At 44.2% G+C, this 27,761-nt stretch overlaps 1 protein-coding gene across 11 annotated transcripts in view; it reads left to right on the forward strand.

Moving 5' to 3' along the window:
• The window catches only part of LOC137352421 (protein unc-13 homolog C-like), a 612,014-nt gene that overhangs the window by 39,335 nt on the left and 544,918 nt on the right, over positions 1 to 27,761 (forward strand). For 4 of the 11 annotated variants that reach the window (XM_068017812.1, XM_068017811.1, XM_068017815.1 and 1 more), the window contains 3 exons: positions 3,514 to 3,543; positions 17,511 to 17,610; positions 20,714 to 20,831. The exons of 4 other annotated variants lie outside the window; for them this stretch is intronic. In XM_068017812.1, coding sequence (XP_067873913.1) covers positions 3,514 to 3,543; positions 17,511 to 17,610; positions 20,714 to 20,831 — 248 coding nt within the window. Of the gene's footprint in view, positions 1 to 3,513; positions 3,544 to 17,510; positions 17,611 to 20,713; positions 20,832 to 27,761 lie in introns of those variants that run through there. 3 more of the 11 variants (XM_068017814.1, XM_068017818.1, XM_068017817.1) reach the window with 3 other exon arrangements.

Genomic DNA, 27,761 nt, shown 5'->3' on the forward strand with positions numbered 1-27,761 from the left:
TACCAGCCTTTAATGAGGTACTTTGTCAAATGTTTTCTTAAAATCCATACAGACTACATCCATTGTTTTCCCTTCATCAACCTTCTCTGTTACTAAATCAAAAAAATCAATTAGATTAGTCAAGCATGATCTGCCTTTTACAAATCTGTGCTGGCTATCCTTAATTAATTCAAACCTCTCCAAGTGCCTATTGATTTTTTTTCTCCTGATTATTGTTTCCAAAAGCTTGCCCACCACAGATGTTAAATTCACCGGCCTGTAGTTACTAGAAATCTCCTTAACACCCTTTCTTGAATAAGGGTGTCACTTTGCCTCTCTCCAATCCTCTGGCACCTCTCCTGTATCTAGGGAAGATTGGAAGATTATGACAATCCCATCTGCTATCTCCACTTCCACTTCCTTTAGCAACCTGGGATGCAAGCCATCCAGACCAGGCGGTTTATCCACTCTTAAGCATAGCCAGCCTTTCCAGTTCATCCTGCCTATCAATTTTCACCCCATCCATTACTTTCACCATCTCCACTTCTACTAATATTTTGTCAGCATCCTTTTCCTTAGTAAACACCGATACAAAGTACTCGTCAAGTATTCTACCCTTGCCCTGCGCCTCCAAGCATATGTTTCCCTCTTTGTCCGTAATAGGCCCCACCCCATCTCTTACTACCTGCTCACTATTTACATGCCGGTAGAAGATTTTTGCATTTCGTTTTATGTTAACTGCCATTTTATTCTCATTCTCCCTTTGCCAGTCTTATTTTCCTCTTCAATTTCCTTCTTAATCTACTGTATTTGGCCTGGTTCTTGCTTAAAGAACTCACCTGACATGCATCATACACCCCATTTTTTTTGCTTCATCTTGTTCTCTATCTCCTGAGTCATATAAGGTTCCCTGGTTTTGGTTCCCTCACCTTTCGCCCTTCTTCATACATACCTAGCCTGTACCTGAAACATCTCCTCGTTAAAGATCACACATTGTTCTATTACAGTTTTTCCTGCCAATCATTGGTTCCATTTTACCCTGGCTAGATTCCCTCTCATCCCATTGAAGTTAGCCCTTTTCCACTTTAAATGTTCTGCTTTAGATTGTTCCTTGCTCTTCTCCATTACTAATCTAAACCTTATGATACAATGGCCACTGTTACCCAAGTGTTTATCCACTTGGCCTGCCTCATTCCCCAGCACTAGATCCAGCAATGCCTCCTTCCTAGTTGGACTGAGAATATACGTCAAGGAAGTTCTCCTGAATACATTTCAGAAACTCCTTCCACTCCTTTCCCTTTAACCTTAACCCAATCGATATTTGGGTAATTAAAGTCCCCAATAGCACCTCTCTATAGTTCTTGCACATCTCTGTAATTTCCTTGCAGATTTGCTCCTCTATCTCTCTCTCACTACTTGGAAGCCTATAGAATATCTTTTCTACTTCTATATGCTGGTGCCCATCCCCCTGCCAATTTAGTTTAAACCCTCCCAACCACACTAGTGAACGTCTCCATGAGGACATTGGACCAAGTCCTATTGAAGTGCAACCCGGCCCTTCTGACTAGATGCCTTCTGCCCCAGAACTCGTCCCAGTGAACCAAGTATATCTTAATCACTCCCTCCTGCACCATGCCTCAAGCCACGCATTGATTCTCTCTATCTTACTATTTCTACTCTCGCTAGCACATGGCACTGGGAGTAGTCTAGAGATTACAACCTTCGAGGTCCTACTCTTTAACTTCTGCCCTAGTTCCTGAAAATCTGACAGTAGGACCTCAATACCTGCCCCTCTTTATGTCGTTGGTACCGATGTTTACCACAACTTTTGGCTCATTCCCTTCCCCCTGCAGAATATTATGCACCCTCTCCATGATGCCCTTTACCTTCATACCAGGGAGGCAACACACCATGCGGGATTCACGATGACAGTTACAGAAATGCCTTTCTGTATGGAATCTCCGAAATCGACTGCATTGCTATTCTTTGCTGTTCCCTTTTGTCCATTGGTGTCATGGACTGGACCGGAATCCCAGCAGTCTCCAAAGCTGAGTACTGGTTTGAGAGTGACACACACGCCGAGCTTTCTATTTCCTTCATCAGCTGATTTTATAAGTTTTTTTTAATCCCATCAATCTGCAGTTCAAATCTCAGTAATAACCTGCTCACTGACACTCAGTTTGGGTTCCGCTAGAGCCACACAGCTCCTGACATCATCACAGCATTGGTCCAAACATGGACAAAACAGCTGAACTCCAGAGGTAAGGTGAGAGTGACTGCCCTTGACATTTGACCGAGTATGGCATCAAGGATTCCTAGCAAAACCAGCGTCAATTGGAATCGGGGAAAACTCTCTGCTGGTTGGAGTCATACCTAGCACAAAGGAAGATGGTTGTGGTTGTTGGAGGTCAATCATCTCAGTCCCAGGACATCACTGCAGGAGTTCCTCAGGGTAGTGTCCTAGGCCCAACCATTTTCAGCTGCTTCATCAATGACCTTCCCTCCATCATAAGGTCAGGAGTGGGGATGTTCGCTGATGATTGCACAATGTTCAGCACCATTAGAAACTCCTCAGATACTGAAGCAGTCTGTGCCCAGATGCAGCATCTAGGCTTGGGCTGATAAGTGGCAACAATCACGCCACACAAGTGCCAGGTAATGACCATTTCAAAGAAGAGAGAATCTAATCATCTCCCCTTGCTGTTCAATGGTATTACCATCACTGAATCCCCCACTATCGACATCCTGGGGGTTACCATTGACCAGAACCTGAACTGAACAGCAGCCTCATAAATACTGTGGCTACAAGAAGAGGTCAGAGGCTGGGAATTCTGTGGTGAGTAACTCACCTCCTGTCACCCCAATGCCTGTCCACCATCCACAAGGCACAAGTCAGGAGTGTGATGGAATACTCTCCACTTGCCTGGATGAGTGCAGCTCCAACAACACTCAAGGAGCTCGACACCATCCAGGACGAAGCATCCCGCTTGTTTGGTACCCCATCCACCACCTTCAACATACACTCCCTTGATCACAGACGCACATTGGCAGCAGTGTGTACCATATGCAAGATACACTGCAGCAACTCACCAAGGCTTCTTCAACTGTACCTTCCAAAACCGCAGCCTCTGCCACCTAGAAGGACAAGGGCCTCAAATGCATGAGAACACCACCACCTGCAAGTTCCACCACCCTAACTTGGAGCTATATCGCCGTTCCTTCACTGTCACTGGATCAAAATCCTGGAACTCCCTTCCTAACAGCACTGTGGATGTACCCACACCCCAAGGACTGAAGCGGTTCAAGAAGGCTGCTCACCACCACCTTCTCAAGGGCAATTAGGGATGGGCAATAAATACTAACCTGGTCAGTGATGCCCACATCCCACGGACGAATATAAAAGAAATTCCAGTGACCTAATGGTGTGTGCCACTTTATTGTATAGAAATTTTGAATGAATGTACAATGATAAATCTAACTGCATATTCCGTGTGTATTTAAACTCTACTAACACTTCTTTTTACATTTGTCTAGTTAAAAGAGGGAAACTGCATGGACCATCAGGTAAGATATTTACTTTTCTCATTTACATTCAATTTAATAGTGTATTTTCTGTTCTCTGGATTCAATATATTTTCACCTAGATATCTGGGCTAGTGTAAAAAATGGGCTGAATTTTAACCTAAAAGAACAGACGGGTCTGGGTCTGTTTGGGGGGTGAAAGTCTCAGAAATCTGTTTTCCAACCCACCCATTTCTGGCTTTACCTGACATGCTCCAAGGACTGGTTAGCAGCTTTGAATAGGATAATGAGATTGTGAGCCTCATTGTCATGCAGCTTTTGATATTGAACTGCTGTTGGCTGGATCTCCCAAGGTGAGAACTTGGTGGCTTCAGGAGGTAAGTGCTTTCACAACTACCTCCTAGATCCATGTGCCTGCCTGAGGGGTCTCTGCAATCCGGGGGGGGGGGGGGGGGGCCCCACAATGACCTTGAAGACCTCTGTGATCGGGGCCCCCCTACAACAACCTTCCCCACGAGGCCACCAACCTTCCCTCAAACTCAACTAGGCCCGGATCTACAAATGAGACCCGACCCGAGCCGAGCCCGACAGAATCCCATCCGACCCTGAGCCCGAGTCCTTCCATTTTATCCTGCGCCCGACCCGACCATCAGTTAACCTACCTTCCGTTTTTCACTTTGTTCCTTACCTGCACAAGCTTAAAATAACTGTAGCAAAACCACCTTTAAAGTCCAAAGATTAAATTAACATTAAAGTCACTTACCTGACAGAGCGTGTCCAATCTGGCCTGACCCCACCCGAGCCCATATGCCGGATCCGCAAGTGCGACCCAATCCGAACCTGACACATATATCGTCAGGTTCAGGCTGGGTAGCAGGCCTTTACCCTGATCTCCCGTCACCACCCAGATCCCAATTTTCCCAACCACGAGATCGCCAACCTACCCATGGATCAGCAGCCCCGCAATCGCTTACTCCCACCACAACCCCTCCCCCACTACCCTCGTTGACTCCCTGTTCCTTGTGTGGATTTAACTGCTGCTGTGACAGTCAGTGACTAGCTCCCCTCCTGATTGGCCTGGCCCTCCAATCAAGCTGGCTTCCCGTTGGGGAGTTGACCTGCGACGTCAGAGACACGCTGTGGAATTAAAGCTTCAAATTGTGGGTTCCCCTGAGTTTCTGACCAACCCACTCCCTGCAGGTCAGCAAAACTTCTGCCCGATGTCTCTGACACATTGGAAGCTCGGGCTCGGTACAGAGACTGGTCTGAAACATGGAAGCCAAAAATTAACTAGAGGACAAACGAATAAAGAACTTTCCAAAAAAAAAACCTGTGAAAAGGTTTTGCAAGTCACTATCATCTTCTGTCTCCAACTCTGTGCCAAACACAGGTCATCTGACATGGTGGACAGTCTTCTTTCTGCTTTCTGTCAGTACTGTTCGGAAATCAGTTGATAGGTGGTATGAGAGAGCAATCTGGGGTGACTCTAATCCATTTTGCTCTCACTTCTTAGCTTCCTTTTGACACCTATCCGTGATAACATGGTGATTGAGAAGTTTCTAATTTAACTTCCGTGCCATCTAGTTTCCAAGATCTGCTTCATTGAGCAAACTCTTATGGCCTGTGGTGATAACATTTGGAATATTTTGCTAGCATACCCAGATCTCTCTCTCCCATTTTTTTGTTATTACAATCATTACATATATGATAACATACAGGCGGGGTGTTGCGACAAGACTGTAACATATAAAGGTTTTAATGACTCTGTAAACTATGACACAGAAACTTTAATGGTTTTTCCAGCACTTCTAAAGTACCATGTACCTGTTTAATATTTATTTGTGGGATGTGAGCATCACACACCATCCCGACTTGGAACTATATCGCCGCTCCTTCACTGTTGCTGGGTCAGAATTCTGGAACGTCCTCCTAACAGCACAATGGGTTCAAGGCGGCTCACCACCAGCTTCTCAAAGACATGGCTCAGCAATAAATCGTACATTGTAAGTGTTGGACAGGCTCTGGGAATTCAGGAGAATTGCCAGCCTCTGATCTGCTTTTGTTGCCCCAGTATTTATGTGGTTAGCCAGTTAAGTTTCTGGTCAATGGAGACCGCCGGGATGTTGGTGGTGAGGTATTCAGCGATGGTAATCCTGTTGAACGTCAAGGGGAGATGGTCGGATTTTCTTGTTAGAGATGGTCATTGTCTGGCACTTGTGTGGTGTGAATATTATTTGCTATTTATCAGTACAAGCCTGAATGTTGTCCGGGTCTTGCTGCAGGCAGACATTGACTGCTTCATTAGAGGAGTCAAGAATGGTACTCATTGATGAAGATGACTGATCCTCAGACACTTCCCTCAGAAACTCTTGCAGCAATGTCCTGGGGCTGAGATGATTGACCTGCAACAACCAGAACCATCTTCCTTTGTGCTAGGCATGACTCCAACCAGTGGAGAGTTTTCCCCGTTTCCCATTGACTTCAATTTTGCTAAAGTTCCTTGATGCCACACTCGGCTAAGTGCTGCCTTGATACCAAGGGCAGTCACTCTCAGCTCACCTCTAGAATTCAGATCTTTTTCCATGTTTGGACTAAGGGTGTATTGAGGCTGGAGCCTAGTGCCCTGGCAGACGGCAAACTGCGCATCAGTGAGCATGCTATTGCTGAGTATGTGCCACTTGATAGCTCTGTCAATGAAACCTTCCATCGTTTTGCTGATGATTGAGTGTAGCCTGATAGGATGGTAATTGGCTGGATTGGATTTGTCCTTTATTTTGTGTACAAGACATACCTGGGCAATTTTCCACGTTGTCGGGTGGATGCCAGTGTTGTAGCTGTACTGGAAAGCTTGGCTAGCGGCGTGGTAAGTTCTGGAGCACAAGTCTTCAGTGCTACTGCCTGGATGGTGTCAGGGCCCATAGCCTTTTCTGTACCCAGTGCCTTCAGCCATTTCTTGATATCACGTACAGTGAATTGAATTGGTTGAAGACTGGCATCTATGATGCTGAGGACCTCAGGAGGAGGCCGAGATGGATCATCCACTCGATACTTCTGGCTGAAGATGGTTGCAAATGCTTCAGCCTTGTCTTTTGTACTGATGTGCTGGGCTTCGCCATCATTGAGAATGTCGATATTCGTGGAGCCTCCTCCTCCCATTAATTGTTTAATTGCCCACCACCATTCACAACTGGATGTGGCAGGACTGCAGAGCTTTGATCTGATCCATTGATTGTGGGATCATTTAGCTCTGTCTGTAGCATGCTGCTTCTGCTGTTTAGCATGCAAGTAGTCCTGTGTTGTAGCTTCACCACATTGGGACCTCATTTGTTGGTATGCCTGGTACTGCTCTTGGCATGATATATGCCTCATTGAACCAGGGTTGGTCCACTGGCTTGATGATAATGGTAGAGTGGGAGATATGCAGGGCCTTGAGGTTACAGATTGTTGTTGAATACAATTCTGCTGCTGATGGCCCACAGCACCTCATGATGGCCAGTTTTGAGCTGCTAGATCTGTTCTGAATTTATCCTATTTAGCAGAGTGGTAATGGCACTCAGCACAATGGAGCATATCCTCAGTGTGATGACGGGACTTGGTCTCCACAAGGACTGTGCGGTGGTCACTCCAACTAATACGATTATGGACAGATGCATCTGCAACAGATAGATTGGCAAGGACGAGCTCAAGTTGTTTTTTCCCTCGTCAGGGCCCGGCTAGCTCAGTCAACTAGTGGTACAACTGAGCCACTCTTGGTGATGGACATTGAAGTCCTCCACCCAGAGTACATTCTGCGCCCTTGCCAGCCTCAGTGCTTCTTCCAAGTGGTGTTCGACATGGAGGATAACTGATTTATCAGCTGAGGGAGGGTGTAAGTGGTAATCAGCAGGAGGTTTCCTTGTCCTAGTTTGACCAGTTGCCATGAGACTTCATCAGATCCGGAGTCAATGTTGAGGACTCCCAAGACCACTCCCTCCCAACTGTATGCCACTGTGCTGCCAGCTCTGGTGGTGATGGCGATGGAGGAATCTGGGACATTGGCTGTAAGGTGAGTATGCCTATGTCAGGCTGTTGCTTGACTAGTCTGTTGGACAGCTCTCCCACTTTTAGCACAAGTCCCCAGATGTAAGTGAGGAGGATTTTGCAGGGTCGACTGGCAGGGGGTGCCTTTGTTTGTTCTGGTGCCTAGGTCTATGCTGGTTGGTACGTCCAGTTTTATTCTTATTTGCCTTTTCTGTAGCCGTTTGATACCACTGAATAGTTTGCTAGGCCATTTCAGAAGGCAGTTAAGAGTCAAGAACATTGCTGTAGGTCTGGAGTCACATGTAGGCCAGACTGGGCCTGAAGGACATTAGTGAACCAGACAGGTATTTACAACACTCCAGTAGTTTCATGGTCACCATCACTGACACTAGATTTTTACTCCTGATTTTTTAATTAACTGAATTCAGATTTCCCCAGCTGCAGTGGTGGGATTTGAGCTCATGTTCCCAGAACATTTTACCATTGAAGTGCTATTATACTATGGAGTTTGGACATACAATAAAATTGTGTCCTATGGTTCCCAGGCCCTTAATTAGTCTTAGATGGAAGTTCCACCTCATTGAGGCAGGAAGTCCCGCCTAATGGAGCTGCCAGCCAATCAGTGAGCTGGCAGCTCATAGTCCCAGCAGCACCACCGGGAGCAGTGGCCACAGCTGGGACTGCAGCCCAGCTGAAGACTGAAGATGTCTGGGCGCCCCGGAGAACGGGTATGTTTTTGGGGCCTCACTGGGGCCGATCAGTCGGGCCCCGGCAAGGCAAATGGGTTTCAATTGGGGGGTGGGGGGGGACGTGGTGCATGTTGAGTGTTGGGGGCGGTTGGGGCATTGGGGGCGGCTCTCTGTCGGGCACAGGGTACCCAATCCGGAGGCCCTCCCACCCCAGGCCGTCAGAAGGCTGCCTACTTTTATCAGGCGGCTTTTCTGAAGTCTCGGCCACCTGCCTGCCAATGGTAAAATCCCCATGGTGACTGTGGAGGCCCTTAAGTTGCCGTTAATTGTCCACTTACGGGCCTTGATTGGCCTGGGGTGGGTGGGCCGTTTCTTGCCGCTGCCGCCCTGCGTAAAATGGAGGCAGGAGCGGGTTGGGAAGGGCCCCCTGAGCCTCCCACTCCATTTTACGTTCCCCTCCCCTCCCCACCACCCTGCTCTTTCGGGGGTGGGGGGGGGGGCATAAAATTCCAGCCAATGAATTGGTTTCCCACTGCAGGATTTAGCACGTAATCTAGGCTGACACTCCAATGTAATATCAGTGCTGTATGCATTCTTTGATGAGACTTTAAACTGCCATTCTGCCTGTTCATGTAGACATGAAAGATCCCATGCCACTATCTGAAGAAGAGCAATGGAGCACGTGAAATTGGAGAAAATCCTATGGCATGGGTCGATAATTAAAAAAAAAATGTATTCATTCATGGGATGTGGGCGTCACTGGCCAGGCCAGCATTTATTGCCCATCCCTAATTGCCCTTGAGAAGGTGGTGGTGAGCTGCCTTCCTGAACCGTTGCAGTCCATTTGGGGTAGGTACACCCACAGTGCTGTTAGGAAGGGAGTTCCAGGATTTTGACCCAGCGACAGTGAAGGAACGGCGATATAGTTCCAAGTCAGGATGGTGTGTGACTTGGAGGGGAACTTGCAGGTGGTGGTGTTCCCATGCATTTGCTGCCCTTGTCCTTCTAGTTGGTAGAGGTCGCGGGTTTGGAAGGTGCTGTCTAAGGAGCCTTGGTGCATTGCTGCAGTGCATCTTGTAGATGGTACACACAGCTGCCACTGTGCGTCGGTGGTAGAGGGAGTGAATGTTTGTAGATGGGGTGCCAATTTAGCAGGCTGCTTTGTCCTGGATGGTGTCGAGCTTCTTGAGTGTTGTTGGAGCTGCACCCATCCAGGCAAGTGGAGAGTATTCCATCACGCTCCTGACTTGTGCCTTGTAGATGGTGGACAGGCTTTGGGGAGTCAGGAGGTGAGTTACTTGCCACAGGATTCCTAGCCTCTGACCTGCTCTTGTAGCCACGGTATTTATGTGGCTACTCCATATGGTTGGGAGGTAGGAGATAGAGAGCGAGAATAAAGGGAATGTTCTCTGATTGGCAGGATGTGACAGGTGATATTTCCCAAGCATGTCTACTGGGGCCTCAGTGTTTCACCATATATTATTAATGTCTTGTATGAAGGAATAGAGAAGTATATATCTAAGTTTTCAAATGACACTAAGTTAGAAGGCACAGTATGTTGTTTGGATGAGAATAGGAACTTACAAAGAGACTTGGACAGACAAAGTAACTGGTAAAACTATGGTCGATGATATTTAAGAAATGTGTGAGGTCATCCATCTTGGATTTGAGAAAACAGAATATTGTCTTCATGGTGACAGACTAGGAGCTGTGGAACATCAAAGGGATTTGGGTGTCTATGTACACAAATTATTAAAAACTTATGCACGGGTAAAAAAAAACGTAATCAAAAAAGGTAATGGAATCTTGTCCTTTATCTCAAGTACATTGGAATTCAAAAATGAGGAAGAGATGCTTCAGGTGTACAGAGGCAGGGTCAGACCCAATCTAGAATACTGGTTTCAATTTGGACCTCAGGAAGGATATATTAACCCTCCCAAAAGGCTGTGGATGCTAAATCAATTAAAATTTACATGACTGAGATCAATAAATTTATGTTGTGTAAGCATATCAAGGGATTATGGAACAAAGGCAGGTAAATGGAGTTTTAAACTACAGATCAGCCATGATCTATTTGAATGGCGGAACGGGCTTGAGGGGCTGAATGGCCTATGCTGTCCCTATACCTCATCCCTGGCCACTGTTTGTTTGAGATTAAATTAGAATGTTTGCAACATTAGTGTTTTATTTGACCCCAAGCTTCCAGCCCACATGCTCTACATCACAAAGCTTGCTTACTTTCATCTGTGTGACATCACCTACCACCAGCCCTACCTTAGTCCACCTGCTGCTGAAACTCTCATTCATGCCTTTGCAACAACTAATCCACTGTTCTCCTGCTGGCCTGCACCTTTTGTAAACTCCACCTCTCCAAAATTCTGCTGTCCATATCTTATTGCTCAATATGTCCTGTTCGCCCGTTAACCCTGTCTCTGGTCGTTGCCTAGTGTTGCTAGAAAATCAGCTTGGTAGTAACTGGTTTCACAACACAAATAATTGAATTGCTATTTTCTGAAATTTTGGAAACGTTTCTAATGGTTTTGCTCTTGATTCTCGTGAGCCTTTGCAAATTCAAATTCCTCATTATTCTCACCTCCCATCCACTAATTTTAATGGATAGAATATGACTGGCTGGGCGGCCGTGGGTGGCACAGTGGCGCAATGGGATGGCACAGTGGCGCAGTGGTTAGCACCGCAGCCTCACAGCTCCAGGGACCCGGGATCGATTCTGGGTACTGCCTGTGAACAGTTTGCAAGTTCTCCCTGTGACCGCGTGGGTTTCTGCCTGGTGCTCCGGTTTCCTCCCACAGCCAAAGACCTGCAGGTTGATAGGTAAATTGGCCATTATAAAATTGCCCCTAGTGTAGGTAGGTGGTAGGGAATATGGGATTACTGTGGGGTTAGTATCAATGGGTGGTTGTTGGTCGGCATGGACTCGGTGGGCCGAAGGGCCTGTTTCAGTGCTGTATCTCTAAATAAATCAAATAAATAAATAAAAAATAAATGATTCCTGAAGTTGTGTTTCTCATGGGCAACATTCCCCAGTTGGATGTGGGACTATCAGTAACCCCCTAAATGTTTAGCATTCCGACATACTCTTAACTGTCAATATTTGGAAATATTAGGATTGTCCTTTTTATTTCAGAGGAGACAGAAGTAAAATTGTTAAAAATTGTGATTATAACATTAGGTAAATTTTGAGATGAATTACCAACTGATTTTGTTTTTCTTTGCCTTTTGCTGATAAAATGTAAGTTCAGTTTGTTGCAATGGAAGTCGTAAATATGAATATCCTATTGATTTTTAGACGTTCAGTATTTAACTTGTGGCATTGTGCCATGTGCAGCTGCAGATCAACGTTATTCAGAGTATGACTAATTCTATTTGAAATAAGCACTTGTGCCTTTGGGGAATAAATTCAAGTATGCATTTAGCTTTTAATGGTCTGAGATATGGGTGCACAATAACTCCAAATAAAAATCTTTTCAAATGGATTTGCCTAAAAACAGTCATAAATAAATCGTGTTGAAATTGATTTGTATTTGTAAGGTTTATCTATTAGCATACTGTATAGATCAGCAAAGACTTTAGGTTTACATTTATGTAAAATATGCAGCTGTAGTGTTTAGCACATATTGGTTGAATTAGTATTAATCTCTAACAACTAAAAATGAATCAAATTGAACATTCTTAGGCTGTATGGGAAGAAAACATCTGTTCGGTATGTGCCATTTTACTGTAATTACATGAAGCAAAATTAAAACTTCGCAAAATACATGCGGCATTTCTGTATTTCTTGTGCTTATTCCTGTGGCATTAACAGCTAAGTGAAAAGTAGCTAACAAAAGTATTTTAAATTGGTGGGACCAACAATTATTTTTAATATGAACCAGAAGTGGTGAAAATACTCAGCAGGTCAACAGCATCTGTTGTAAGAGCAGAACTCATCTGAAAAGAAGAATTTTGAAGTTATACTTGGGAGTTTTTTCTTTGAGGAGATGAATCCGCTATCTGATAAAACAGGAAGATCTACAGAAAGAGTAAAGGTTATCCTCTTGTTTCAGTGTTTTATGCTTTTAAAAGCTGATGGTTGAAAGCAGCATTTTTGTAGATTGGACAACTGTACAATGTATCTACACCCAAACCATTTCAACTTCCGCCTGCTGAACAATATTCTCTCTCTTACTCACTCGCTCACTCATTCTCACACACAGTTATATCTTTCTTATAAATAAAGGGGGGAATTTAATGTTCTCTCTTGCGTCAGTGGAGGCGGGGAGAGCATATAATTGGTGGGGGGGGGCAGTGGTGGATGGTGGGAGGGTCCTCCCCCACTACCACCTTGTCTACATCCAAATGACACCTGAAGCGGGAGGACCTTCCCGCCCCGCTGCCAGTTGAGGCCCTTAAGTGGGCAATTAATGCCCATTTAAGGGCCACATCTCACCACCGCCGGAATTAACCCAGCGGCGGTTGGGTCCATTGCCGCACGGGGAGCATGCCAGGCAAACCCGTGCGGGTTGCATGCTGGCTGCAGGTGGGGTTTTTCTTGTTAGTGCCTGAATGAGGGACCCGGCCTCGGGAAGGGGATGCCTGCTGAGAGCCACCCGCCTGCCCTTGCTGCTGAACCCCCCCCCCCCCCATACACCTTCTCCCATGATCCCCATCCTGCAAAATCCCTCCTGTCCTCACTTAACTTGTGGCCTGGGTCCAGGGTCTCGGGTGAGTGTTCTACCGGCAGCAGCCACCGCCTCTGCGGTGACGCTGCTCAGTTAAAGAGCTGCCGGACTCTGATTGGCTGACAGCTCTCGGCAGGCAGGACTTCCGTTGCCAGGGTCCTTCATCCCAGGGAAGGCCCGCTGCTGTCTACTTAAGTGCCTAATTGGCACTTGATTTGGTAGGCCTTCCCCAGAAGAGGCGATGTGGGGCACTCGCCGGCGCTTTTGCCATTGGTCAGGACACCTGTCGCCAAGACAAAATCCTGGCCACAACTATAGTTCCCTCCTTTGTAACCAACTTACCTTCTGTAATATTATGGGAAATCTGTATCATTCAGCTGGAAGCAATCGTTGTGATTTGTTGCTATGTGAAGAAGATATTTGAACCAATCAGGAGAATGTGTGATGTAGATTTTGTATATGCACTAGTGATGTGCTCAACATAAGAATTTTAAGTATTCAGTGTTATGGAACCGTATTTATTTTCTCCTTGGATTAAAACAGTGTGCCTTTAAGACACTGTTAAAACGGTGTACCTTTAAGATAGAGAGAGATGTTTTTGGATTTCTGAGGCACAGTGTGCCAGCTGCACTTGCTACCTGGGTGACAGCAGGAGAGAAAGGTCACATGGTATAATGTTTCAACTTAACTGTGTGGAAAACCCAGAAAAAAGCAGTTTGAGAGACAACAGCGAATTTTCACTTTCCTAGTCCTTCACTTCTTGCTTTTTCCTCTTTCTTTCCATTTCTTGCTCTTCAGGTCTCCTCCTTATTTTTTGCTCTCTTCCTTCATATCATGCTCTTAAACCCTCCCCCGGCTGGGGAATGTAGAACATGGGGGCACAGCCTCAGGATAAGGGGCTGATTATTTAGGACTGAGATGAAGGTTGTGAATCTTTGAAATTCTCTACCCCAGAGGTTTACAATGCTCCATCACTGAGTATATTCAAGTCTGGGATAAATAGATTTTTGAACTATCAGGGAATTGAGGGATATGGGGAACAGGTGGGAAAGTAGAGTTGAGGCAGAAGATCAACCCTGATTGTATTGAATGGCGGAGGAGGCTCGAGAGGCCATACGGTTTACTGCTGCTCCAATTTCTTGCGTTCTTATGTACCCCTTCTCTTTCTTGCTTTACTCTTTTACATCTTTGCATACAAGGAACCATCAGGCTGCATCAGGACGTATATGTAGGCTTTGTTTACTAAAAGCAAGATCAGGGTTGTTTCCCAGCAATATTTACTATTCCTCTCTTGTAGTAGCAGAAGTGGTTGGAGTTGTAATGATAAACAGAGCAGCATCAAAGTTTCTGAGCTTGGGAAGGCACTTTTGTGCCTTAAGTGGGATGGGGATAACTTGATTCTTCCATATCTCTGCCCCTTTTTTATACCTAGTGAAATTCTGAGGGCGGGGGAGGGGATGTGACTGGGCACTCTTTGCATTCGCCCTTCTCTGTTGTTGATTTCAGGAGAGATGGCAAGACTAGTGGCATGATGCCACCCACCAGGAATCCTGGCCGTTGTATCTCCTTAGCCCCTTGAAACACAATGCAGACGTATTTTTCTTGCTACCATTACATACTGGTGAAAGTGTTATCCGCAGTGCCTGCAATTGTTTGCTGATAGGAGAGTGGCCTCTACAAGAGTGATTTTTTTTTTGAGAATATTGAAACTGTATCTTCAACAGAATTCATTTTTTTAAGTTCTAAATTTAGATTTATGAGAACATGATTTGGTGACGCCCTGTGGCCAAAAGATTGCACACTTCTAAGAGGATCTACTGTTAGGACCTCTAAAAATCAACCGATGGTTAAACAATCTATTTTGCTATGTTAATTCAGTTGTTCGTGATCTTGATCATTTTCTTTCAAGGATTGAATAGCGATGGCATTGTTGTCAATTCCATGCGAAAGGCAAAATTGACTGGTGGTGGTAAATCCCATTAGGCTTAATTCACCAGCTCATCCTGAACGGAGCAGAATTTGCTTTCTCATGGTCAAATTGACTAATTGTTAAGGCACAGAACAGTTCATGTTTGACTTCAATTGACGGTATACCATAACTAAAGTCTTTGTGTGTATGGATTTTGGATTAAATAAAGCAATTTTTTTGAAAACATCTGAAAGGCAGAACAGAAAACTATTGTTCCAGAAATATGAGCATCTGTTTTCAAAAAGTTAAAATCTCAGAGTCAAATTAGATTGAACCGTAATTTTTTTCAGGGCTGTCAAAAATTTTTAAAAAAATTATCACAATTGATCTCATTATTAAAATCTGAAATCTTATTTATTGTTGGTTTTAGTTGCTATTTAGTACAATTACTGCATCCATTTGATGTTTGTTTTATTACTAATGCTGTTATTAAGAAAAACAGGGGAATCCTCCCGACTATCCTGGCTAATATTTATACCTCAACCAACAATCACTAAAACAGATTATCTGGTTGTTAGCCTATTGCTGATTGTGGGATCTTGCTGTGCGCAAATTAGCTGTTGCATTTCCTACATTACTAACAGTGGCTACACTTCAAAACTACTTAATTGGCTGTAAATCATTTTGGGGCATCCTGAGGTCACGAAAGGCGCTATATAGATGCAAACGTTATCATCATCACCACAATAAAAACAAGCCAGCACCAAAACTGTCGTGTTTTTTTGTTTTCATGTTCTAGCCAAATGGAATGTTTCTTTTTTCTCTAATATTGCTCTATTTAATTTTCTCCCTTAATTTTTGAAGTTTCGTAACTTCCACTTGCTATTATTCTTTAAGCACTCTGCTCCTATTGTTTACTTTGGAGGTGAGAGGAGAAAGCTTTTCTTACAAGATGGTGTTCATTGGCTAAAAGGCAACTTCATGCCTCTTAAAAACCCATATTCTGAAATTTGACAACTTGGTGTCATCAACATAACCAGATCAATCTTTGACAGTATAACACTTCTCAACTGATAGGGTACTGCTCAAATATATACTCACCAGCTGCCCCACCGCTTGATACCATCTGGATCGATAAACTTGTATGCACCACCCGAATACTTAGTAAAGTGGGCTTTCTGCCTTGGTCTCCAGCATAGTCCGGCCCTTCTCTCTGGTCCAAGCAACAGCCAACAAGGGCAAATAACACATTGATAACAAGTATACCACAAACCGTAATATATTGATGTAAGTGTATTTAAAGTAGCATTTCTTTTTGAAATATACTGGCTGGTGTCCATTATTTGTTTTCTTTTGATCTCACAAATTTTCACATTCCATTTTACACACCATGCTTCACCTTTATATAATTCTAATCTAGAGATATATATTGGTTACAGTAAACGATCACTCATTTTGCAAATAATAAATAAAGGAAAAGCAGTAAGTGGTCACAATAAAGACATCAAGCAGAATAATAATAATTGGACACTAATGCAATGATGAACTACTGGATGGAGGACATTAGGGAACACTTTCATAGAATCAAGCTGTGAAGTGCATTAAGATTTGTTTGTAGCTTAAATCTTTTATATTGTCATAGTTCCTTGCAATCATTGATCTGGGTAGAGTAGTGATAGAAAAAAATGAAAGTAGTTTCAAAGTGTATAGGCTTTCTAAATGAACCCACTAGGTCTGCGCTCAAGAGCCCCACTGTTATTTTAATTGCTGTATTATGAATACCATCTGGCGACACTGCCAAGTATCATCTCTGGGACTGGAAAAGTTCTAAAAGTTTTTGAGTACAATAAATGAAAGTAAACATGATAGAAAATCAGTGGACTTACCTTTCCTAAGTGTGTAATTGTTCCTCATATATGTCTTTGTTGCAGTGCTATGCGCAATATTAAATGGGATTTATAATGCACCAAATATATCACATCTGCCTTTGTCCTTGCTGAAACTCAACAGTGCAATTATATTTGAATGCAATTTAAGGAAAGGGGAGGGTAGTATTAGCACCATAACATCATTTCTAACCCAATTTGGCATATTTTGAAATGGCTATTAGGGCCTGCTTTAGTCGCCTTCAGTGTAAACAATTCAAATTGCAGACTTTTGAAGTAATGCGAATGCAGGGCATGATATGATGACAGAGGAGATCTTCTATGTTGCTCAATCATGTGCTAGCCTGCAAAGTAACCAACTGCTGCAGTGTCAAGATTTTAAAAATCTGTGCAACGTGTGCACAGTCTTTCCATTAGCAGCAATGGAAACATCCAGGCTTTGGAGGGCTTTCAGATTGTGTTGGTGCATCAGCCCAGTTTCTCCCCATACGGTTCTGGGCAAGTTGTCTGTTTTGACATAATTCAGATGTGACTCAAAGGATGGTGGGGCTGAAAATCCATGGAAGATCTCCTGAAAAGTTGTTTTTTTTTCAAAATCTGTTCAGTGGAGATGTGCAGCACCACCACCACCCCTTCACATCTTAACCCTTCACAATAGCAACCTCTGACACTCCAAAAGGAACATGACTAGTTTCATTATGTCCCTTATCTTTCATCTTTGTGAATACCACAGGAGATTTGATACTAACTTTTTAAAGCATTATGCAATAGCATACTTGAAAATACCTTTGCAATGTGGTACAATTAATACTGTTTTATTTTTCAGACAAATTTAATACATATGTAGCTCTGAAGGTGCAAAATTTGAGAAGTACGACAATGACAAGACGGGGAAATGAACCCTGCTGGGAACAAGATTACATGTTGTAAGTTCAAAATGTTAGTTGTAATACTCTTTATTGTATCAGCATGTAGCACACATGTAAAGGCTGCAGTTATACCACACTACTGGTCTCGGGCCAGTGGTGAGAAAGTGTGAAATAGTTGACAAGACGCAAGTGATGCTGTTTGCTGCGACTTGCATGGCACCTGCCAGAAAGTCACTCGGCATATCCATGCTTATTTTCAGTCACTTTACGTTAGGGAAACAACAGTGGCAACATTTTCTTTTATATAACTGTAAATGTTGAATATTGCACTTTATGAAGTGGCATGAACATCCTACAATTTTAAAAAATCCAATTTCACACCAGACTACAATTATACTGGACCCAGTGTGAAACCTGAGCAGTATGAAATGTCCTCCCGGATGGTTTCACCCTGCTTGCCACTGATGTACACGAGAATTAGATTGCAACGAGTCTCATGAGGTAGATTACCATTTTAGCATTGGCCTACACTTGAATTGACTTGAAAGTGGCAGTAAAGCTGCAGCCTTAGGATATAAAAGTATGCAAGCTGTTTCCAGCAGGTTTTATAAATGCGATACAACAGAGTTTTATCTGAGTGCTGGGCAGGAGATGGCCAAGTGTGCATTTTCAAAGCATATTTGGGGCACAATTTCCATAGTGTTTCTCCCGATCTGTGACAACCTTGGGGAAATTGTTCAACCAGCCAGTGGGTGTTAGCAGAAGCAATTGTATTGAATCATGCTATGGACAGCCCTTTCGCCATTCTTCACTATCTGCTGGCTTAGAAAGGAGTAGGATTAAAGGAGGCATGTGGTGCAGATATCAAAGATGGTTACAACCCAAGGTGTCATACACGCCCCACTCAGCAAAGGGCCATTGCTGTGGCATAGATGGAGATAGGAACCCAACCATCAGCCACCTTATGTGAATGCAGCCTTGTGTTGGCAGTGTGTTCAGCGCTACATTTAATGAGCCACAGGGCAAATGCATTGGCATGGCAACAATGCAGAGTCCAATGCTAAAACATGGGCATATCTGTGCATTTGGAAAATAGGTTGTTGCCAGAATTCTGGACATTCTTCTTCTGTGATGCTCCAATGAGCTTACACCGACTTGCTGTTGAGATGTATTATAATTGTTTGCATTGCGCAGTTACCTTGGAAACCTTCCGGAAACTAGTAAATATTTTCCCCTCGCCTCCTAGTTTCCTGTCATGGATGACATTGTTTACTCTCTGCAACAGTTTGTTTTGATTCTGATAAACTATACTGTCTCTTTGAGTGTTGAGCACTGGTATAGTGAATGCTAACAATTTTGTGTCCTTTGACAACATAATATTGCCTCTAGCTGTATGTTTTAGATAGGAAGTTTGATGTGAACATGTGAGCCACATGCTCACACAGCTACTTTGTTTGACCATAATTCAAAATCCAGGAAGAACTGCAGAATCTGCAGATACGCTCCTGTTTTATCCGCATAATTGATTTGAAGAAAAAAAAAAGTGGACAGACATTAAATGATGATGATGGTACATAACCAAACAAAAATATGACTTCATATTTTTCAGATATTACATGGCCACTTCCATGCATATTGGTTACCCTGTTTTCATATACAATCTTCTCAAAACCACATTTGGGTTACACAGTGATCAAATTCATATGAACAAGCCCTGACTTTTAATTGAATGGCTATCAGCATTTTACATTTTATGAACATCTGTAAAGCACAGGAGCTAGCATATTGCCTTATTATCAAGCTATATAAGAACTATGTAAGAATCAGATCAAAATTCTTAATAGATAACCTGCTGATTTTCAGTTTACCCGCTACTTATAGATGTATATCAAGGGACTTAATTACAAGTTTCAGGTCTGTTACAGACATTCTCTTTGGTATAGTGTGCTGACCATTCCCATAAGCACTGTTGCCCAACTGACACCTCTGCTAAGGAAGCTTCTCCACTGTAGAATGCAGATTGACACTGGACCAGGGTCTTTCAATTCACTACAATTAGCCTAGCTCACAATAGGACCCCAATGTGCATCTATCCTGTAAATATCCTTCCTCATCTGTGGTTTTAAACTACTTGCTAAAACGTTTGCATCCAGATTAAATGTTAGTTGTTCCTGGATTAGTACACCTAGACCAAATTGGCTTTATACAAGTACACTCCTTGTTGTTCATATCAAATGACCACTTAATTGGTCCATCACTGCAACAGCGCAATACTAGTGCCCTGGTGCCATGTTTGAATACAAAAAATGCTTCCCTCAATCATTGCCTGTTCAAAGTTTAGAAAAATAGCTAAATACAGTAAAACTTTGAAGGATATTACTGGATGATTACGATATCTGATGATTACACTGACTGTTATATATAACCTGTTTAATTTATTTAAATATTCCTAAAAGTAATTTTTCTTAGCAATGGATATGAGCAAATCCTACTTCATTATTTTTCTTTATAGTCTAATAGGGGAAATGGCAGATTAATCTTGTTTGACTCTGTTCTTCATAATAATAACTGTGGAGAGAAAGTTTTTTTAACTCTCAAGCATTTGCTATTTGTGGCTTTGTACTTTCTTTGGTTGTCAGCCGTGGCTCAGTTGGTAGAATTCTCGCTTCTGACTCACAAGGTTCCGGGTTCAAGTCTCACTCAAGGGCTTGAGCACAAAAATCAAAGCTGACACCCCAGTACACTGTTGGAGGTGCTGTCTTTCCGATGAGATGTAAAACTGAGGCCCCCTCTACCTGCTGAGGTGGATGTATGAGATCCCATGGCACTATTTCAAAGAAGAGCAGGAGAGTTATCCCTGGTGTCCTGGCCAATATTTATCCCTCAATCAATATCGCAAAAAACAGATTATCTGGCCATTATTACATTGCTGCTTGCCATGTGCAAATTGGTCGTTGCATTTCCTGCATTACAACAGCGACTATACTTCAAAAGTACTTCATTGGCTGTAAAGTGCTTTGAGATATCCGGTGGTTGTGAAAGGCGCTATATAAATGCAAGTTTTTTTTTAAAAAGGGAACTAGTCAATTAATGAGCAATAATTGCAAATATGACCTTCATTATATGCACTTAATTTAGAAAAACTGTATTTCTCTTACAGTGAAATAAATGATTTAAGAAAGGGTCTTGTTGTTGAAGTATGGGACAAAGGCTTGATATGGGACACACTTCTGGGCACCGTATGGATTCCACTCAAAAAAATTGAACACGCAACTGAGGTAAGTTTTATGTTGATCTAATTGAGGAACGGATAGTATTTGCATTTTGAGGTTGTGGGTTCAAGCCCCATTCCAGGCCCTGAGTACAAAATTCAAGGCTGCCACTCTAATGAGGTACTGACGGAGTGTTGCACTATCAGAGGTGCTGTCTTTCAGGTGAGACGTTAAACCAAGGCCCCATCTGCCCTCTCAGGTGGATGTAAAAGATCCGTGGCACTATTTCAAAGAAGTGCAGGGGAGTTCTCCCCAGTTTCCTGGCCAATAATTATCCTTCAAGCAAATCACTAAATCTGATGATCTGGTCATTATCACATTGCTGTTTGTGGGAGCTTGCTGTGTGCAAATTCCTACATTACAGCAGTGACTACACTTCAAAAGTAAAGTGACTGTAAAGTGTTTTGGGATGTCCTGAGGACATGAAGGTGCTTTATGAAAGCATTTTTGTTTTTAACAGAGACTTTTGGTGTTCAGATCAGCAGAAGCAGTTAGCAAAACTCTCAGTTGGCACCTGGTTTTCAAAAGGAATTCCTTCTTATCTATCCTAAAATTTACAATTAAACCAGAAGTAACACAAATTGTATATCACAACTAAAAGCTGTGTTTTTAATGTGTAATCGAAGTTGGAATATTGCAATTTTTTGACACAAAAGACAAATGGACCAACAAGACACATACATCACAAATACACCAACATTCAATAATCTTTTAACATCTTAGAACCTTTCTTTGTCAGGAATAAGTGTGTTTGGAGTTCAAAGGGAAAGCAAAATAGTTGAGTCCTGAGATGAAAGCAAAATACTGCAGATGCTGGAAATCTGAAATAAAAACAAAAAGTGCTGGAAATACTCAGCAGGTCTGGCAGCATCTGTAGAGAGAGAAGCAGAGTTAACGTTTCAGGTCAGTGACCCTTCATCAGAACTGGCAAAGGTTCGAAAAGAATTAGGTTTGAAGCAAGTGAAGGGGAGGGGGTTGAGAGAGAGAACAAAGGGGAAGTTGTTTGATAGGGCAGGAGAGATTAAATAACAAAGCTGTCCTGGGCCAAAGGCAAAGTGTGTGTTAATGCTTGTGGTGAAAGACAAAGCATTAGTCGAGAGAGATTGTTAATAGCAGAGTAATGAGCAGCTCTGACTACATGAAAAACAGGCACATGGTTTAAAAAATAAAATATATAAGAAAAAAGGCCAGTCATGCTCTGAAGTGATTGAACTCAATGTTCAGTCCGCAAGGCTGGAGAGTGCCTAATCGAAAGATCAGGTGCTGCTCCTCGAGCTTGCTTTCAAGTTTACTGGAACACTGGAGCAGGCCAAAGACAGAAATGTTGGCATGAGAGCAGGGGGGAGTGTTGAAATAGCCTGCAATCGGAGGCTCGAGGTCATGCTTTCGGACTGAACAGAGGTGTTCCGCAAAGCGGTCCCCCAATCTGCGTTTGGTCTCCCTAATGTAGAGGAGACGGCATTGTGAGCAGCGAATACAGTATACTAAATTGAAAGAGGTACAAGTAAATCGCTGCTTCACCTGAAAGGAGTGTTTGGGGCCTTGGATAGTGAAGAGAGAGGAGGTAAAAGGGCAGGTATTGCATGCAATTGCATGGGAAGGTGCCGTGGGAAGGGGACTAGGTGTTGGGGGTAATGGAGGAGTGGACCAGGCTGTCGTGGAGGGAACGATCCCTTCGGAATGCTGACAGGGGAGGGGAGGGAAGATGCATTTGGTTCCACAACAGCGCCTCTGATATGTCTTCCTTTTTCCTCAACCGAGGATTACTCCCCACTGTGCTTGACAGGGCCCTCAACCATGTCCGACCCATTTCCCGCACTTCTGCCCTGACCCCTTCTCCTCCCTCCCAGAACCGCAACAGGGTTCCCCTTGTCCTCACTTTCCACCCCACCAGCCTCCACATCCTCCGCCATTTCCGCCACCTCCAGCGTGATGCCACCACCAAATACATCTTCAGAGCATGACTGGCCTTTTTTAAATATATATTTTATTTTTTAACCATGTGCCTGTTTTTCATGTAGTCAGAGCTGCTCATTACTCTGCTATTAACACTCTCTCTGGACTAATGCTTTGTCTTTCACCACAAGCATTAACACACACTTAGCCTTTGTCCCAGGACAGCTTTGTTATTTAATCTAATTTGCCCTATCAAACACCTTCCCCTTTGTTCTCTCCCTCATCCCCCTCCCCTTCACTTACTTAAAACCTAATTCTTTTCTAACCTTTGCCAGTTCTGATGAAAGGTCACAGACCTGAAACGTTAACTCTGCTGCTCTCGCTACAGATGCTGCCAAACTTGCTGAGTATTTCCAGCATTTTTTGTTTTTATTTGAGTCCTGAGATGTTCTTTTTGCAGATGCCTAGAAGGGCTTTCAGGAGCAATTATAATGACTGTGTCCCAACTAACTCTGCTGGGTTGGTACCTAGTTTGAGAGTTTTGTGCCCTCTGTACTCCAAAATTGTGCTTCCTGTTTCATTACATCAATGTCCACTACATCCCTGCTTTCTAATGAAGAAAAATCTCCTGTATAGTATTTGTATTCATCACTTATGCTTGTTAATCCATTTTGGAGGGGTAGGAATGGTCAAAACAGCATATCTGGTCTATTAGGACTATCAATTTACATTTTACCACTTGTCACCCATTTTCCCACAAAATTAACAATTCAAAGAATTTTGACTTTTGTTTTAGTATTTTCTCTCTTTTTTTTAAAGCTGATTGTTTATCTCAGCCTTAAATATATTCAGAGGTTTGGTCTCTTGGAATTAATGGATTTGAGGAGTGGGTGGAAAAGTGGAGTTGAAGTCGAAGATCAGCCATGATTGTAAAAGCAAAATACTGCGGATGCTGGAAATCTGAAATAAAAACAAGAAATGCTGGAACCACTCAGCAGGTCTGGCAGCATCTGTGAAAAGAGAAGCAGAGTTAACGTTTCGGGTCAGTGACCCTTCATCGGAACTGACAAATATTAGAAAAGTCACAGGTTATAAGCAAGTGAGGTGGGGGTGGGGCAAGAGATAACAAAGGAGGTCTAGATTGGACCAGGCCACATAGCTGACCAACAGGTCACGGAGCAAAGGCAAACAATATGTTAATGGTGTGTTGAAAGACAAAGCATTAGTACAGATTAGGTGTTAATACACTGAATATTGAACATCAGCCATGATTGTATTGAATAGCAGAGCAGGCTTGATGGGCCGAATGGTCCACTTCTGCTCCTATTTCTTATGTTCTTCATGCAGAGTATAATGAAAACAAACAGAAACAGCCTTCTATTTCTTTAAGACTAAATAAAACAAAACTGAGAAGTATTGTATTGAATAAGATTACATACGGTTTGTCAGATTTTTTTAAAAACTGCTGTCACTCTGAGAAATTGCATTATTCAATGAAATATGCTGTTAGGAAAATACCATCTGATTAACTCAATATAAATATAGCTTGACATCTTGGGTCTGCTTTTAACTCTATGTAAGTGTATGGGTTTTCAACGAGTTAAAATTTTGCCCCTGGGGCTGACCTTTTCCATGGAAGCAGAGGTAGGCGAGTCAGCAAATGCACGCTGCAGTGCGACATGCCAGTTGCATGACCTGTTGCCACCTCCACGCGACTTTTCTGGAGGGGGCTTCTCGGAGAGGACAACCAGCCGCCCCGTAGCAGGGGGCAGTCAATAGGGTCATTAAGCAGGCACTTGAGAGATCATTTGATACTTCATTGCAATTTTATCAGAGGAGTACAAGCCCCACACTCTGTGAGCACCTTGTCCAAGCAGATGAGGCGGCTGCACAGCAGGAAGCCTTTGACTAAAGTGGCAGCCATTAAATCCCCTGTATAAAAGAGGCAATCAGCACTCAGGAACTTATGCATAGCCGCTGACTTGCCAAGATGTGAGCTTGATTTCTAGAATTGGGAATGTTGACTAAGACAGTGGGTTTTGCACGACAGCTCATTCTGCAAGGTGCAAAGGAAATTTGGCAGCTGAGGTCCTAGTGATTGAGGCAGTATCTGGCCATGGGGCCACCTACTCACAGGTAGGCTGGAGCAGCGGCCACAGCAACAAAGGGCAGTCTCATGGTGCCCATGGGTACAGAGGTTCTGGTCGAGGGACAGGAGGGGCTAGAAGGCAATACCTGAGGAATCAAGGGTACCGCGAGAGGATTAGTTTCCTGAGCATATCGATTCAGCAGTGCCGCCGACGGCTGCACCTACCGAGGCAGATTGTGACTGAGTTGTGTGTGCTCCTGGAAGGTGAATTTATGCCACAAGGTGCAGGGGGAGACCCTGGTGCCTGTAGCTGTCAAGCTGACGGTGACCTTGAACTTTCTAGCATCTGGTTTATTTCAGGGGTTGGCAGCTGACCTCTGTGGGATCTCGCAATTGGCTGCCCACAGCAGCATTTTCAGGTGGTGGATGCACTTTTTCTGAGGGAATCTGGTGTCATCGCCTTCAACACAGATGCGGCCAGTCAGGCACAGAGGACTGTGGCGGTGCCTCCATGGCAGGATTCCCTCGGGTGCGGTGTGTGTCTGACTGCACACGTGGCCATCAAAGCCCCCTAATCTCAGCCTGGAGAATTCCTCAACAAGAAGGGCTTGCACTCATTAAACGTGCAGCTGGTGTGTGACCATTGTAAGTGGTTCCTTCAAGTGTGCACTATGCTTCCTGACAGCTGTCATGACCCATTCATTCTGAGGCAGTCACAGGTGCTGCAGCTGTTCATTCCACTGCACAATCTCTGTGGATGGCTCCTGGTGGACAAGGGTTACCCAGTAAAGATGGCTGCTAACTCCTGTGCGTAACTCCACAACTAAAGGCACAGGTGTGATATAACTGCTACCATTTCAGCCCAAGAGCCACCATTGAGCAGGCCATTGATTTCCTGAAGATATGGTTCCTGTAACTTGACCGGGTTGGGGGAGAGAGGGGTGGGAGCCCCCTCCAGTATGGCCCTTCAGGGATTTCCTGCATTGTTATGGTCTGTACAACAGGGCCGTCAGAGAGAAGCAGACCTGGAGGAAGCCCATGATGAAGAACACACCGCCTCGTTGGAGGATGAAGAAGATCAGCTGGCGGTGCGGCAAGGCCGCCCGGAGATCAGCCTCCTGTGAGGCCTGGGCTGCCCTGAGCTTCTCCTGAGCATGGCAGGTCCTCCAATGGAAATATCTAATCTGGGCATCCAGTTTATATATAACGGCCCCAATCCAGAGTCCAATATGACTTCCATGTCTCATGAGGGTTAGCAGTCATGATGGAGTAGGTCTCCTGCGAGGGCACATTGCCACATGACACTTTCAGATCTCACATACAGGCAGAACTTTATGATGAGATTGCAATTTCTCAAAAAAAAAGTGATGAGACATGTTAGGTTTTGACTACAGCCTTTTCAAAGTGAATGCTTTATATTGTGCGTCCAGGTAAAACCCAAAGTGATGCCACTGTCACTTCTCTGCCCTCTTGTGAGAGTTCCTACGTGGTGTTCCCGCTGTGAGTGCAGAAGATGTGGAGGCAGGCTGTTTGAGAAGATGCCCGTGGCGCCTTTCCTAGTAGTTGCGGTGTGTGTGATGACACCACAATAGGCTCCGCCAGCTGCATTTATGCAGAGACAGCCTTGGTTATGGGGACGTGAGGCCTATTGTGTGTCTCAGTTAGAAGATGGGGTTCCTTGAATAGTGGCACCATCTACCTCATCCCTTCCTGCCTCAGCCCTTTCATAGCTGAGCTGCACCCCTGCACTCACCAGGTGCAGGAGAACACCTGATTGGACGTGTGTGCATCCATGCTCCATCACTACAACAGACTGCTCAATGCTACAGAAAGAATCGTACAATTTGTTCATGTCAGTTTGCTGCTCCTGCATCCATTCAGTGGACTGCCGCATATGGCTCTCCATGAGGGTGGCCACTCTTTCAGTGGAGGAGTTCATGTGCTCATATGCCTGAGACATTGCACTGCTCATGTCGTGAATGGACTCCTCCATTTCTACGCTGTCTCCGGAAACTGCCAAATGTCCACTCATCTCCTGTTGTTGCTGCAGTAGTACTCACTTTGTATATGTCCCCTGAGGGTCAGCATCTCCAGCCAGGTAAACGTGGCTGGAGCTGTCCTTCATCCTCCAATGGGGACTGGCCACAGCCACCTTGGCTTCCATCGCCTGCTCCTGCTTACACATGATGTGACGCTCATCTTGTGCCACCTGTTCTAAAGAGGTGGGTATATCTGCACTGCTGGAGGGTGCGCTTGACTCCTGTGACAGCAGTTCCTCAGAGTACACGTTGTCCAATGACGTCGCTGCCGCTTCCACAATCAGCTGCTGATGATCCTGTGGCATCAGCCTGGTATAAGGGAGAAAACATCAGTCACTCACCCATCTTCATCTCAGCAGCTGCTTCATCAGATATTTTTCAGCACATCAAGTTGGATCTACTGGATATGACTTCACAAAGTTGGAAGCTGCTCCAAGGCGCACTCAATAAATGTTCATCCTCTTTGCCGCACACCTGTCTCGCCGTTTGCTGACGGCCTGCACTGTGGCCACTCTGCCAATGTCAAGCGCCTCCTCATCCATGCACGTCAAAGTTGTCAGGTTGGTCACTCCACCCCCTGAACTCCTCCTCTTGTGAGCATTATACGATCTTCTGAAATGTGAGGGTGAAGCATTCAGCTACAGTTAACCTTCCCATTTGACCATCATGATCCCCAATCAGAAGTGATGGTCCTGGCATTGCACTGACCCAGAGTTTACATTACCATCCTCCCAAACCTACATTGCTTTGATCCCTTCCCTCAGTTGAGGAGTGGCACTGGGCATACATCTCCTCAGTGTTCCTATACACTGTCTGCCTGAGGCCCTCCTGTTCAGAGGTGTGCCCCCCTCATGGCCGACAGCTTGACTTTTCATGTTACTCACCTTGCCAGAAGGTTGTTGAAGCTCTTCT

This window comes from Heterodontus francisci, chromosome 38 (assembly GCF_036365525.1).
Source record: "Heterodontus francisci isolate sHetFra1 chromosome 38, sHetFra1.hap1, whole genome shotgun sequence".
NCBI lineage: Eukaryota > Metazoa > Chordata > Chondrichthyes > Heterodontiformes > Heterodontidae > Heterodontus > Heterodontus francisci.